Source organism: Pholis gunnellus, assembly GCF_910591455.1.
Source record: "Pholis gunnellus genome assembly, chromosome: 6".
Lineage (NCBI taxonomy): Eukaryota > Metazoa > Chordata > Actinopteri > Perciformes > Pholidae > Pholis > Pholis gunnellus.
Genome location: NC_136532.1, coordinates 25,178,622 through 25,194,318, shown reverse-complemented (window position 1 = coordinate 25,194,318; position 15,697 = coordinate 25,178,622). Strand labels below are relative to the sequence as shown.

Here is a 15,697-nt window from a genome sequence, read left to right as displayed (position 1 = left end):
TGAGGATTCTCCCCAGGAATGAGTGTTTAGAACAACATGTAAACCAAATGTAAAAGCATCTGGCCACGTCTTATTGACACAGCTTACTAAATAGAATGGGAGTGAAAAGTGAAATCAGATAACAGTTTAGGAACTAGGCTGCGTTTCCTGAGTGAGACGCAGGCCACAGAGTTCTCCACAAGACCCGGAACCGGCCTGTACCCGCGTCTTTAAAGGTGCAATGCGTAAGATCTGGACAAAGTTTTCGTTCAGAATATTAAAGTGAATTATTTAATTAATACGTTAAAAGCAGGATGTGAAATTCTTTTAATTTGGTTTTTATAACTGAAGACTGTGAATTTAGATTGTATCGGCCAAGTTGAGGTGAAATGCTTCAACCTGTTTCTTTGGAGCAGGAGGCCAGATCTTACACAGTGCACCTTTAAGAAGGCTGAACACAGACCTGAGGCTTTATTCCTCCTTTATTTTATCCATTACTGACCATTAGCATACCGGCTAATGCATTGTATTGGAAACATGTCTCGATCCCTCTTCCTAGCACGGTCAGAGGGAGAAGTAGGAATTTCTTGATTAAATGCATTTGAAAATGACCAAACAGGTCGGGGCCATTCACGTAGCTTTAAACTGCTTTCAATAAAAGCTGAAATTAAAAGAAAATAATTTAATACTAAAAAAAGAACAAGAAACATAATGAACCAAATGACCAGGGTAACAGAACTCTGAATGAAAACATGTAGAACCTAAATAAATAAATACAATATTTGAACCTTTATGAACACCTCAGAAAATGCAACATACTGTCGGTCAAAACGGAAAATTCCTAAAATCTTACAACAATTTAACTGAGAACAACTGTGTTCTTGATGTACCTCAACATTGAGTCATAAACAACCGCCCTGAAGCATTCGATATACGTCGCAAACAAGTCTTCAGAGCTCGCTATCTGACAGAAGATAAATAGGTTACATATTGCTTTTCTGACAAATAATGGGCGTGCACATTTTCACTCTTGTTTGCCCTCCAACAAAGCTCATTAAAGCCAAATCCTCTATCAGTTTCAACACCTATAAGTGAAATATATCAGCCTCAAGTGTCAGATAAGTTCTCAGCATGATATATAGGTTTGGATTCATTTTCAATGAGCTGCACACATTTTATGTTTATTCTTTCTCATTTTACTACATCTTTGTGTAAAGCTCTGTGTAGATAATGTGTCTAACATTTAGGTTACTTCCTTCTTCCTAATTACATTAATAAAACAAGGCTGCAATATTTTATTATTTGTTTTTCTTTCTTTTTTATGAAACCATATTAATTATCTAGAGGTTTTAAGTGTCTAATAAAACCTGTTTTATAAAGGTTAAATGCTTAGATGACCCACATGAATAAGACAAAAGAGAATGGATATCCTTTGTTTAATAGCAGGTTATTCAAATGTAACCGATTCAAAATTTGTTAATAGACTCAACCCATCTGCAATTGTCTCTGGCAAGGACCTCATACACGTGTTAATAAGCATTACAATGACATGGAAATATGCAGAAAATGTGGCCTGTCTAGATTTTAGAAGCCTGAAAGTTAAACCATGAGCTCAAATCTTTGGCATTTTTTTAGTGGGACAGCGAGTAGGAAACTGGGGAGACACGCTGACACTGACCTGATGAGAAACTGTCCATCAATAGCAGCTGTTCTCTCAGGACATGAATCAAAAACACAAAAAGTCCAGGGCTCGCTCTCATGGCGGGGAGGTGACGGGACTGTTATTGGGCCAAAGAGAAGGAGAGAAGGTGCATGGGGCTAAAGGCCGGACGCCTCTGGAGGACATGTGCGCCGCCCTAAGCAGGAGAGATGCCGTCCAGTATTTACTCAGGTGGAATAATACACAGCCAAAGCAGTCCAGTGTGTAGTGATAAAACAAAAGGAGATTCTGAAGAATGTGCTCCATATGTTGTGGAGAGCGGATAAGCATTAGCTGAATTCCCAGATTGGGTATCAGTGTTTTGACCATAAATGGATTCCTTCACCGCTCACGAGGCTACACCTTGTTAGCCAAAATGATTAACCTTGGTTGCGCTTTAAGAATAAACCAAAGCTTCTGCATAAGTGGAAACACTGAATCTTTCATCCTTGGAGAAGAAAGGAAGCGAGCATTTCACAGGCTGATAACTTGGAGCTGCAGAGAAGATTAAAGCTCCACTTTAGGAGGACGGAGGGCCAGTTTGATGCGTTCCTAGGCTGGAAACTCCCATTCCTATGATCCACCTGATCAAAGTCAAGTCTTACAGGATGTGATCATATACAGTACATATACCGTACATAAGAAGTGGACGTGGTCACCGTGATGTCACCCATTGGGTTTTAAAGCCACGAGTTCAGCTTTTTGTCCGTCGCCATCTTGTTTGTTTGCAACCAGAAGAGACACAGGAGGGAGGAGCAAAGTGCAACCAAACGCTGAGTAAGGCATCTTTAGGTTACCAAAAAGAAACTGTTAAATGTAATTAAGTGAAAACACACTGAGAGAGAGTTACACTTCTAAGACAAACCGCTGACAGCACCCAAACCAGACAACGCCATGGTAACAACCTGTCAATCACCGTGTAGTCCCGCCCTAAAGCATCCCCTGCTTTATGGTCTGTTTGACTCTAAATGGACCATCATGTACTAAATGAACATCATGCTGTATTGAAGAAGACTTGAAACTAGAGATTGAGACCATAAACTCATGTTTACAATGTTTACTGAGGTAATAAATCAAGAGAGAAGTAGTCATTTTCTCATAGACTTCTATACAACCAGAGGAGTCGCCCCCTGGTGGTCAGCAGAGAGAATGCAGCTTTAAGGCAGTTCCACATTGGCTTCATTTTTTAGAATCAGAGGTTGCCGCCTGGATGTCGTTCCACAAATGAGTTGCCATGTCTTGAAATGATGCGAGGCAGCAGCTGGATCTAATCTTTGATGTAAAACACGTGAAAAGATGGATAGTCCAGATGGAGCTGCGAAGAGTGTTCTTTATGCGAACAACACAAAGTTCGGTTTGACTTCTCTTCCATTTCAAATAAATTACAACTTACTCCTATTTGCCAATACAAAACAGACCTTTCCCGCATTATTTAAAGAGATTAGATATAAATTGACCCAAATAGAGGATCTATATCAGTTGATGATTTGTGCTCTGTCCTCCTTTAGAATGGATATGGTAGTTACAAAGTGCTTAGAAGATAAATCTTCACTGCACCTGCAGCCTCACAGACCAGATCAGTCTCACAAGTTTGAGTTCAGACTGGGAGTAACCCTTTGGCTTTCCTCTCCGACAAGAAGATGGGTCCAGACACAAACTGGAATGATCTAATCACTGTTTTGGTGGGAAATCCAAAGGGATGATGTAAGAAGGATGGGAGGCTGAAGAATAAACAAAGGCTGCAATGAATGGTATGCATTGGGTGCATCAATACAACTTCACATATTGCCATTTGAGAATGTGAGGCTGTAAATGAATTTGAAGAATAAATGAAGGAGACTTATTTGAAGAAGTTTTTTATACACTGATTTCCATCCGTTCCCGTTGATTTAAAGATATTTAAATGACTATATTTCAGAGCGTAGCAGGTTTAATGCAGGACCTGCTACACAAAGTGTTTTGAGCCAAAGGAGTATGCAAAAAAAACACCGCCTGCACACGGCAGGTGCACATTCCTCCGGGGACAAGCCAGAATCCTTGAGGTAGTATTTAACACTGACGTTCTATCCTCCCTCACGAATGACAAGCACACTGTGTCTTCCTAATACATGGATGGGAGTTGGAGTGAAAAAGTCAATGAAAAGTCGAATGAAAGGAATGCAAAAGATAACATGGCCGTAAATAATGATTGATTACAGCAATGGATGATTTCAACCTCACAGTGCAACTCTTCTCTGACAGGGAGAAGCCTGTGACCTTCAAAACGTGTAAAAAAAAAAAGAAAAGCTGAAGACTACAGACCACAGGGTAAGAGATGAAGAGTAAGAGGATGAAATAAAGGAACGCTGATCCTTTAAAGCCGGGTCGGTCTTTAGTCACCGTTACAATCATTAAAAAGTAAAAAGCAGCAATTGTAACATTCAGTTACCTTCAGTAGCTAGCGTAGCATAGAAGTGCTAACGCTAGTTAATGATGTGCTAACTATCACAATTCAACGCATCCTTTTTTGTATGACATGTTGCGAAAAGTTATTCCTCATTTTTCGTGCGTTTTCCTACAAAAGTCAGCAACTCGTGTAAACTCGTGGTCGTTACGTGCATACGGTCCTCGAAAAATATGCTTCCATTTTCCCACAAAAACTACTTAGTTAGGTCCAGAAAAAGATCGTAGTTTGGGTTCAAATAAGCACGGTGTTCCGTTACTGAAGTCCGGAAGTTGAAGTGACAAAAACATCAACGTTGACTTCTCGTTTCACATGAAGAACTGGATGAAAGATGTGATTTGTTGGACCCGTCTTTGTGGAATATCCACGAATTTGGGTCCCTTATTTTCTGTAGCTTTTTCCACGAATGCTGAATGGGACCAGCCTGCACTTTTACACAACGCGTAACAATGACCAGCTCAAAATCCACTAAACCAGCCTGAAAAATGAAGAAAATCTGAAACGTTTTCATGAGAGTCTACGGAGCAGAGCCGATGCTTCGCTGTGATTGGTCAGTCTGCGTTTGAGGGTGGGTCTTAACGAAGGGTCAATTAAATCGTCGCATTACAACAAGGACGACGGTAACAACCATTTACCACTGCATCTCTATCAACCTGGATAACCGACTATTAATAAAAAGTTGTAGAATAATGGAGCACACCTGTTGGCACTTCTTACGTTGTTGTCTCGACCTAAAACCGTTTACTTCAATCGGCTACCAAACACCACAAACACATGACGTACAGCAGTCCTGATTTGCTTTTATAATGGTGTATACACAAAGGTTTTTAGAATAAATAGGAAAATCAAAGTTCTTTAAAAGCCCCAGGTTACAGGCTGTTAAAGTGTTGCAGTGCAAAAGGGCGACGAGGTTCCTGTATCGACGGTCTTTGTTGCCTGTGATGTAGCTTTAGATAGAGGAGGAGATAGGAGACTGGTTTAAATACCAAAAGAAAATAGAGTAATCCCTTCAATAAGCTGCTTCACAATAAATCTTCAGCTGTGTCAAAATTGAGAGCTCCTAAGGACGGGTAACAAAGACGATAGTTTATCCAGACTCCCAGATGGCCTCTACTTAATGCAAGACTTCCTCTGATACCAAGTTGACAGCTTTAATACCATTCCCCATCTTCACAGTGGCAAATCAAGCAGACGGATGTTTTGATGGTGATGTGTTATTTTGAAAAACTAAGGCGAGATTAGATTAAGTGTATCCGTTTTCATTCGCTCTGAAATTGGTTCAGGGGGCCACATTTTTGGGGCGACGTCTCTGGACAATAGCAGCTGTTTCACAGGAGGGAGGAGGTGCAAGCAGAAGAAATCATTACAGCGGAGCTCATCCAGGCTTTCAGTGGCAAAACGGTGAGTCGAGTAGTGCCGCTTGCATTCTGGGGATACGTGCTGTTTGATTTCGTGGATAAACAAAACCTTTCATCCGCCCTGTGACGGCATCCAAATGGCCCTCGGCGTGTTCTCACTGGATTTGGCTTTTGTGACTCAACCAACTAATTATGCTCTCAATCAAGAAAGTGTTGCACGTTGAAAAAAGCTCTAGCAGCTGCATCTCTCAGAGGAAACCCTGTCGAAATAATTCAAATACGCATGAATCAAATGAATCTATTATTATCTTTCAATTGGCATTAATCAAAAAAAAGCTCTAGAAGAGAATTGTATAACGTGCGGGCAGTTCAGTTTTCCTCATTCCTTTCCAAATCCCTCCGTGGCAGATTGGGCGCATTGAGAGACGGGTCACAGCTGCCATGTTGGCTGTGTGGACTAACATAACACATAATGCTTCGGCTATCCATTTGCTTTTTATAGACTAAGACACTGGCCCTGAAATCCACGTCTTGTTATCAGCCAAAAGTAATATTTCACAGTTAAATGTTAGACCTGCAACTGTGAGAAAGTGCAGCCAAAGTAAAAATGGTCACATGAATCAAGAGCCAATACAACGGCTAGAACAACAGGGTCGGTCATTTTAGGGTATATGCCGTGTAGGTTTTTCTGTATCAGGTGGAATCAAGTCTTAAGAAGAAAATAGATGCCAATCAGGTGATCTCAAATATCACAATGGTCGCTTCTCCAGACAAAAAAAAAGGCCTTTTTTTTTTTTTGTCCACTTGATAGATGGTTGCAAACTGTTGGGGCCTTATCCCCACCTCTCCACAACTCTGTGACACCATTCAAGTCAAGGTCATACGATAGCCCCGCAGGACTCTTTGCTTTCTAAAGGCCGTCCACCGTGCTGCTGCTGCTTTGAAATCAAACTTGCCATTGTTGTTTTTACTGCCCATGACAGGGACAAAAGGGACCGGGCAGCGGGGACACACACACGGGCCTGTAACGCAATAGGGCTGGGAATTCCTCTTTAATTTCAATGCTATACTTGATCTCTGGGCTGCATGACTGACCACCTTATTATCTATAGCGACAGGAGCTTATCAATACAGAACCCGCTGGGTCCACAGACCAAAGACAAACACTTCCTTTATGCAGGATGTCCCCTCTGGGCATGAGACACGCAGCGCAGGCCAACCAGCTAAATTCCACAACCCAAAGGGTGGGAGACTGAAAATCATTTCTAAACCGACAAAATTAGTTTTACAAAATAGCTTAAAAGGTGGAAAATATCTGGAGATGAATATCTTCATTTAAAAAAAAAAAAAAATCTGCATTCATACTGAATAAAATGACAGTAAGAGGAGTTAAATATTTGATCATGTAAAACCATTGTTGTCAGCTTTTCCAAAATAATATATATATATATATAATATACATACATTTAAGTTCTTAAATGTTCATTCTTGGCAAGTTAACTATTGGCTGTCAACAATCACAACAACTTATATCTTCTTTCCACTGGCCGTCACTGATGAACAATTAATCAGACATACTGCACCTCCATTTGCACTATTACCACCATTCTGCACGAATATCTCAAATCCATTGTTATTGTTGTCCTTTATGTTCATATATATACTTTTGGATATATATATCTATACTGTACATAGTTAAATGTTTAAGCTTACCTCTGTTCTACTTGTATTTTTCTTATTTATTTGTATATTCTATGTATGTACGTTGAGAGCAACGTGAAAACCGGAGTCAAATTCCTTGTATGCGTACACATACAAGGCCAATAAAGATGATTCTGATATCTCCACATATATATTTGTACTACGCACGTGTAACGCAACTAGGGATGTCACGAAAACAGAAACTTTAGCAGCCGGTGGACAGCACAGTCCTGTAGGCTGAATAATGGAACGGACAGCTAACGTACGGAGGTTGAAACAGAGAGACGTTATGCTGCTTTCAAGCTCTATTCAGTAAAAAATGAATATTGAGCAAAGGACAATTGTTACGTCATCATGATGTGTTCAAATACAATCTTCTAAAAGTGTGTTTTGGGCGAGAAACTTGAGGTGGATCATCAGGTATGGATAATACATTTGCAAAAAACTGTATGGAAACGGTACTAAAGGACTGTATTATGAAGTATTTGTTGTTTTGTTTTAGATTGTTATCGCGTTTGAGAATCATGGAATGTCACTGGTATTGGTATCAACGAGGCTCCATTTAGTAAACGAAACAAAAACTGCACAAAAAACTGAATTAGATGCTTTCAAGCGTGAGATATATTCAGGAGCTTTGGAAACTTGGAAGTCATTCATCAAGTGGAATAGGTTATAGATTTAACTTACAGTTTAGACGCTTTATTTTTGTTTTTTGTAGTTTGGCTGATTCCTAACATACATTTTCATGTTTTTCAATGTAGAAAGTTTCTCACGTTATGGATTTATGAGTTCTTCTGGAGAACGATCATGAACTGAGCACCATATCGTTCACGTGTTGAAATCGTTGGATTAATGCTTTGTTAACCAGGTTTTTTCCTTGTTCGAGACATTTGAGTTAGCTCTTTTTTCTGCTGACACAACAAACTGACTCCTGCGACGGTGCTGCTGTTCAGGAACGAGCCGAGAGCAAACAGTCCCTCTTCATTGTTTCATCGACGTTCCCTCTTGTTACCGAATGAGTGATCGGCTTCACCGATACAATAAGAAACATATTTAATATATATTTAAGGGGAGTGAATATTTACTTTAAGGGTACATTGTGTTCTTCGGTCAACAACATTTGATGAAGGTGAAACGCATCATCATCATCATCAGTCATCATGTCCGTCGTGTCATTTCTTTGTAATGCACCATGGGTAACCACATGTTATTCACGGTTAATTAAACGAGACCATCTCATACTATTAGTCTGGTATAAGTAATGAATGTGATTTGGTTGACGTGGTACTTTTTTAAATAGTTTAAGGGTATCTTTCTCCCTTCTGTCATATTCTGGTAGTTTTGGTCATCATGCAGAACTACATTTTCCTTTAAATAGGATCTCACAGAAGCAGCACGTGTGTCATACTGGACAGATTCATCAGTAATGTTTATTTTAATAGCAAAGCATTCTGATATCACTGATTATTAGCACCACCACTAGGTTTATGCTTTATATCCCATTACTGTAGCTAACTAACGACTGTTTGTTAGTTAGCTCAAAACAGGCTCACACATTTAAATTAAATCCGGTGGAAGGTTAGACTACAAGTAACACGTTTTTGGTGCAGATTTGGCAGCAAGCTATTTCTAACATGATACCTTAACATTGCAAGACGGGGCATTTCTGAACATGTCTGCTGCTTTCCTTATGAACTACTGCACTCACCAGAGTTTGGCAGATGGCTGTCATTCATCTCGTTTATTTCAATCCTTTTTTATAGTCGTTGGCAAAATCTCAGTGTTTCAGTTTTGGCTGAAGAACCCTATAAATGTCTGTACATTGGTGCTTCATGCATAGCTGCTGCATAACTGTGCACGTTCATTAGTTTTAACATTAATTTGATGTGTTGCAATTTCCACACGCTGATACCATCAGAGCCTCTCAACAAACTGAGAACAAACAGGGAGCAGAGTGGGTGGAGGCAGCACACCTTTCAGTTTCACATGTGAACCTTCCAACAATGGACACCCCTCAGGCGTCCTGCGCAGGTGTGACCTGGATTTGATAAAAAAAAACGTAACTTCTTACCCAGTGCAAATAGAGCCAAAGCTGCCCAGGTGCAGCTTTTGTTTGTGTGTGACTTTTGGCAGCGGGGCAGCTTTACGCAACAGGGCCGGGGAAGTGGAAGCACAATGAAGGCAAAGCTTTAAGAGTTCAGCTGATCAGAAAGATAGCGGAGGGCTCCTTCTACAGACCAATAACTAGAGAGGAAAACATGTATTAAAGTCGGTACTTTCAATGCAGAATAGGATTCTAGTCCTAGTATTCTTTTGCCTTAAACACAACAGGGGAAGAGGAGCTCTGTTCGTCAAGAGTCACGTCTGCTATCAATCTTTTGTGAGGCCGTTTGGGCCGGGACAGAAGAGACGGATGAACCTGACGAGTGTATTAAGTGACAGGTGTAATTTCAACCTGACTTGAAAGGCTGAGCAGGACATGAAAGGAGAAGACAGAGGAGCTCTGATAAATGAGACGGAAGACGACAATGAATGTGTCATCCATTTAAATGGGAGCCAATAACTCAGCTTTAAGTATTTCTCTTTTTCCTCGTCCATTCTGCGCCCAAAAAGTGGATGATTCTCTGAGTCTGAACAGTCCTTTCCTCCACAATGATGAAACCCTTTTATGATAAATGAAGTGGGTGATACTGGAGACACTGGGTGAGCTGACGACAGAGACGGTAAAAGTTTAAAGGCAAATAAAACAAATTGGGCAATTTGTGTTTGATTTGGATTTTAAAAGCATTCGAAAGAAAATGTTGAATTCAACTGGAAGGAAGACAGGATTATTCTTTTAAAACATGCACGATAGAGTGACTTAAATGCTTCTTAAAGGGAGACACCAGAGGCAAAAACATTTTGAAATACATTTTTCATTCACTGGTCAATTTTGACATTTTGGCCATTATGCCCTCAAAAGATACGTTAGTCACTATCTATCGCTGAAAGGAGGCAACACAATGGTGATTGAGCCGATGACTCACTGATGAAAGTAATATATTTGCAGTATTACAAACTGCTCATCTGTGGACGTCTGCGGTGGCGTTCCACGGATAAAGTGCTGCGTTACAGTTTATCTACATTGTGTACGCGCACAAAGTGGAACTATGCGCACAAAAATGAACGTGTTAGTTTGAAATGTCCTAACATACGTTCATCTATATTTCTAAGGTTTTTACATATCATTCATAGCCTGATTAATACAACATTTTAATTCTAAAAACATGTAGTTATTTATGGCTGATGTGATGTGATAAAAAGAGATAATCAAAATTCCCTTTGTAAAAACCTTTGATACTAATATGTCAACATAATGAAACAAGAAACCGGTCTTTCTCAAATGAAGCCATCCATCAGATATATATCTGCACTGGATGCAAATTAACACACATTTAATAAGATAATGCCAAGAACATACACTTTAAGAAATAAATATAATAATACATATTTTGATGTATTAGTTATTATTTACCCCAGTCCCCTGGAACACACGCGTATGACCGGGACTGCTTTGCATTAAAGACGAGTGGATACGAAGACCTGGAACGCGTTAGCGGGACTGATCCTCGGGTTTGAGGAACTGGAGTCGTGCGTTTCAAAAAGGCCCTCAGAAAGCTCACGTGAACGGCGTGAAAGATACCTCACGACGCCGGGTGGTCTTATTATTGAACGCTATCGAAGATTAACGTGGGTAACTTGACACTTTTTATAAAGGAGGATCGTAGGTGCAACGGAGAGCAGAGGGAAGAAATCCAAACCGGGTCCAAGTTCTTCATTCCGCATAATTGTTTGCAAATTTTGGCCGACGTTGATATGCAAACGCAGCATTCGTAACATATGTGTAAATACCAGCAAAGTACATACATACAGTAGAATATGAATGTAAAGTACATGAAAAAAGGCAAGGACACATGTTGTGGATGTCTGGAATACATCTGTGTAATGTAAATACACCGCCGAGGTCAAGCCTCGTCAAACTGCATCAGGATTACCTGTTAAACAGTTTCAAAGAGCGGCGGCATTAAGCGCACAAATGTGGGTTCAATTTTAAACAGAGTGGGGCTCTCAAAAGGAAAATAAACATCTTCCTGATCCAATTCTTTCGGCAAAGGAAGCTCTTAAGAGACGAAAAGAATAAAGGAGAGGTGGGAAAAAATATCACGTCAGCAAAGCGGTGTTGGTGAGACACAACATGATGGTCTGTCTCTCTTCTCTGAATGCAGGAGGAGATGTATCTCTCAAATGGTTTAAGTTATGAAGGGCTGAAAGAAAAAGAGGGGGGGGGGTTTGTACTGGTTCTGTTTACACAGTGAAACATCCAGCGGGAAAACTTCTGGTGTTACTGCCTCTACTCCCCTCCGTGCGCTCCATGTGATCTCATAATTGCAAAGCCCACAGGGGCAGGTAAGTGGAGGTCAAACAAAACTGCTTTTTTTTTTTTTGTACTCCAGCATCTTGGAAGTGAATCATTTTTGGAGTCTATCAACACTTATAATCCCTGCAGAACAAAGCTGAATGCACATTCATCATGTACTGTTAGTAGAGACAGATAATTGTGTTAAAAATAATATTTGGAGTAAAAACTATCTCGCCCTGGTGCATCTAAGTTTAATTAAGTCAGGCCAACACGATGCCGCACCAACACGCTTTCTCGATCTTACCGTCACTCTTATAAACGAGACCTAAAGAGAAGTGCGCTCCTTCTTTTATTGGGGCAGCAACTCACTCCCGACCCAGAGGAGGCATTCTCAGTACCTCACACTCGGCGCTGTGGACTTTCGTTTCCGGCCGCTTCACACCCTGTTGCAAGCTGCCCCCAGAGTGTGCTGGAGGTCACGGCCCGGTGGAGCCAGCCACACACGGTCGCCACTCATCGGCTGCACCTGGAGATTCCGTCCGTGGAAATCACAGACAGAAATTTTCGGAGACGAGGCCCTTGAGGAGCTCGACTGCAACTGCAGATAAACAAGGACGGGACAGCTATCGCCTTAATGGACCCAGCACCCTATTTTCCCACTGAAACACCCGGCCACCTTACTCTGTAAAGCTTTTAGACGACCACGTGATCTCTGCCGGAGAGACTCGTCAAATATAAAGACACGGTCAGCCACCTTACACTTCAAACTGTGACGTCTCTAGGTTTCCCTTCTCTAGTTACGCGCATAGTGGCTTTTCAAAATAAACTCCCGTCTTCACAGGAGGTCAAGTCCAGGCAACAAAACGACTTAGTTAGGGGAAGGAAAAGATCGTAGTTGACGTTAACTTGATTAGCGAGTGCCTGACGAGTCATGTGACTAGTGACTCATGTTACTAACGATACTAACGACTCTGTGACTAGCCAGTGCCTAACGACACACGTGAGCGACTCACAAAACTTAACAATACTCACAAATCTTGTGATTATCGAGCGCCAAACGACTAGCGTGACTAGTGACTCACGAATCACGTTTTTTAAGCAAATGCCTAACGAGTCATACGACTGCTTAACTACTCCCGTGACTAGCGGCACATGGAACCGACGACTCTTGTGCTAAGGAGCGTCTCACGACTCACGTGACTAGCAACTCATATTCATGTGACAAAGTAAAGTCTGACTTTTTGTTTCACGCGGGACATGAACTCTCGGACGCTTCACTGCAACCCACAGCAACTAAATGCTTGAGATGGGTTAAATGCAGAGGTCAAATTGTATGTATGCAACGATTGAAGTAAAATGTTAGTGTTTGTTTGTGTTGTTCAAAGAATAAAAAGCACTAACACTTACATTTGTAAGGCTGATATTGATACCAATACTAATCATACAGCTAATGTTGCTGTGGAATACTGAGTCATAACTTCTCTTAGGTTTGGTAATACCCCTTCGGGCTTCTCCTCAGGTGAGGCCCCTTTTAGAAATGATCCCGGTGATTCAATCTAACAGGCACACCTCGGACAAGGTGGAGAGTTTGGTAAATGGGGTTTTATGGATGGGAGAGGGGCGGGCAGCTGGCTCTCGTGGTATTTGGGGAGGGACGGGGGGGGGGCAGTTCCACTCAACTTGACACAGTATGGATTCTGTTCCCATCCTAATGGAATTGCAGAAATATTTGAGGGGAATCCCATTACGTAGCAATTGGAGTGGTGTAATAATGTACTCACAGTCATTTTCCCACTGCGGTTGGCCTCCTCTCGCTCTGCCAGGGCTTTCAGGAAGTTATCTTTGAGCTCTTTTCCTGCACTTGCCAGTGTCCTGGAAAAGACAACATTTAAACGGTTTGAAATGTTTCTCTTTAACCGGAAAAAAAAAGAAGAAGTCACATGAAGCCTCAAAAGGATCTTTATGGAAGCTTTCCACCCTTTAACACTTCGCAGTGGCCTATCTCTGCAAAACTAAACACCTCGTTGAAATGGAAAAAAAGAGTAAAAACTTGGTCGAAGAGATATTTCCTTTCCATGTATTCATGACTTACAACACATGCAAGAACTTAACATGTATGATTAATGACATTTAAATAGGTTTAAGCTATGAATTACTATGCGAGATGCAACAGAAAGCGAGCATGACATGAGATAGACTCAAGCTGCAGTCTGGTGAAAACTGCCAAGCTCCCAAATGCTCAAAACACCGTTTTTGAACAGATATGATCATAAATATTGTTGATAAGTGAATGTTTTACAAAGAGGAATGTCACAATGCTGCCTTTCTTGATTTCAGCGTGAGGAGCAGTATTATATCAGAGTTTAATGACTCCATATGATACTGTGGCAGCTTTTTTTTTTACACTTTGGGCTGGCCACGGTTTCCATGGAAACGTGTTTTTTTTTTTTTTTTTTTTTTGGCGGCTACACTAAATGTATCCACACCTGAAAAAACACTGGCACTAATATTTGAACAGTTAAAACACTGCAGTACGAGCAACAGAAGTCTGGCTCGCGTCCAGGATTTGACTGTGCAAAAAACATTGACGGGATCCACGGCGAGTTTAACGCGCCGGAGGCAGTAAACAGGTCGTTGGGAGCCGCTCAGTTGTGGTTCAGAGTGCAGAAGAAGAAGGACAGGAGGGGCCCGCTCATTAAATCAAAGTTACAGCACAGTGGGGAAAAAACACAGAACGCCATTATTTCTATTGGTGATCTAAACCGATAAGCTGCATTGGATATTTTTGATTACATATTGATGTTTTCCATGTGTGTGAATTTGTGTGTATTTTAACCAAGAATCAGAGCTGGACAATGTGAACAATGACTTCATTTTCACCTCATTTAAATCACCAAGAATCTAATTTATAGTCACTTAGCTTCATCCATTTTTTTAATCTGATGAAATCTTATTTTACACTACAAGTGCATTGTGGGGAAATTCTGACCTACTTGATTGGATTTACCCAGACCTGGTAGTGTCTAAATGCACTGACTTTAACCCGAGGAAGGAGGCCCGTAAGCGGATACAATACCTCCGTAACGGCCCGCCCCTTCTCCCGGGCATTGATGAGATTTACGTGCCTTGCTCAAGAATACTTCCAACTAACAAAACACCGGGGTAGTGCAGGGTATCGCGTGCAATTCTTCGATAACATACCTGAGTTTCAGTACCAATAACAAAGCATTACTTCTTTGGATGAGCTTACTTTCAGAAATATGAAACAAATTAAACCCTTTCTTTATTTACCAAAAGAAGCCAAAATGTACAAGAACGCTGCACAGCTGCAAAATAACTCTGAAATGAGCAAAATTATGATTTGAATCAGGACATTAAACAAACATTAAAAAAAAGAAAAATGTCAGCTTTGGGTACTTGTTGCTACGGACACAGAAATAGTGCAGAGGTTCAATACTGAAGCAATAATCCCAAAGTTGTCTGACAAACACCTGTTAGTTTGAACCTGCAACCCCCCCCCCCCCCGTCATAAATCTGTTTCTTTCGTGCTGAATATTCAAAACTGCTGAATCCAGTTGGGTCTGCTTCACCATCCAAAGAAAGTTTGCTTATATTCTACATTAACGGCTCTTCAAATCCACTTTCCATACCCAAAGCACTTTTAAAAAAAAGCCTCAACAGCCACAACAAGAAGGAACAAACGCCAAAGCCAACGTCTGCTATTAGCTTAGCTTAACATTACAGTAAAAGAGAACAGGATCCGAATGTTTAAATTGACTAGAATTTGGGAAAGGATTGTAATTTATACTACTCGTTTGGCCCGTGCCCCCATAATGGAAGTCTTAGAGGAATCACACAGTGGTAAAAGTGCACGGACGGCACATATTTGGAGGCTGGAACCTCACTCCATCTTCTGAGTGAGTGAAGGATTGCTGCTGGGTCATGGGGGCCGAAGGCCCCAAAGTAAACACAGGTGTTGAGGAGGCAAGTGACTGGGGTTACCCCATCCAGTAGCTAAAGCAACACACACAGTCACGGAGAGTGAATAATACTTCAGCAAAACACATGGACCGCTGCAAGTTTGAGTTTCCCGTCAATTAACGAATTTCTTATCAAGC

General features: G+C 41.0%; 1 protein-coding gene across 1 annotated transcript in view; it reads right to left on the bottom strand.

Moving 5' to 3' along the window:
* Nucleotides 1–15,697, bottom strand: part of cfap299 (cilia and flagella associated protein 299) — a gene marked incomplete at both ends in the record, with an annotated part of 72,988 nt that overhangs the window by 41,812 nt on the left and 15,479 nt on the right. The window contains one exon of the mRNA XM_079160824.1: nt 13,361–13,451. Coding sequence (XP_079016950.1) covers nt 13,361–13,451 — 91 coding nt within the window. The remainder of the gene's footprint in view (nt 1–13,360; nt 13,452–15,697) is intronic.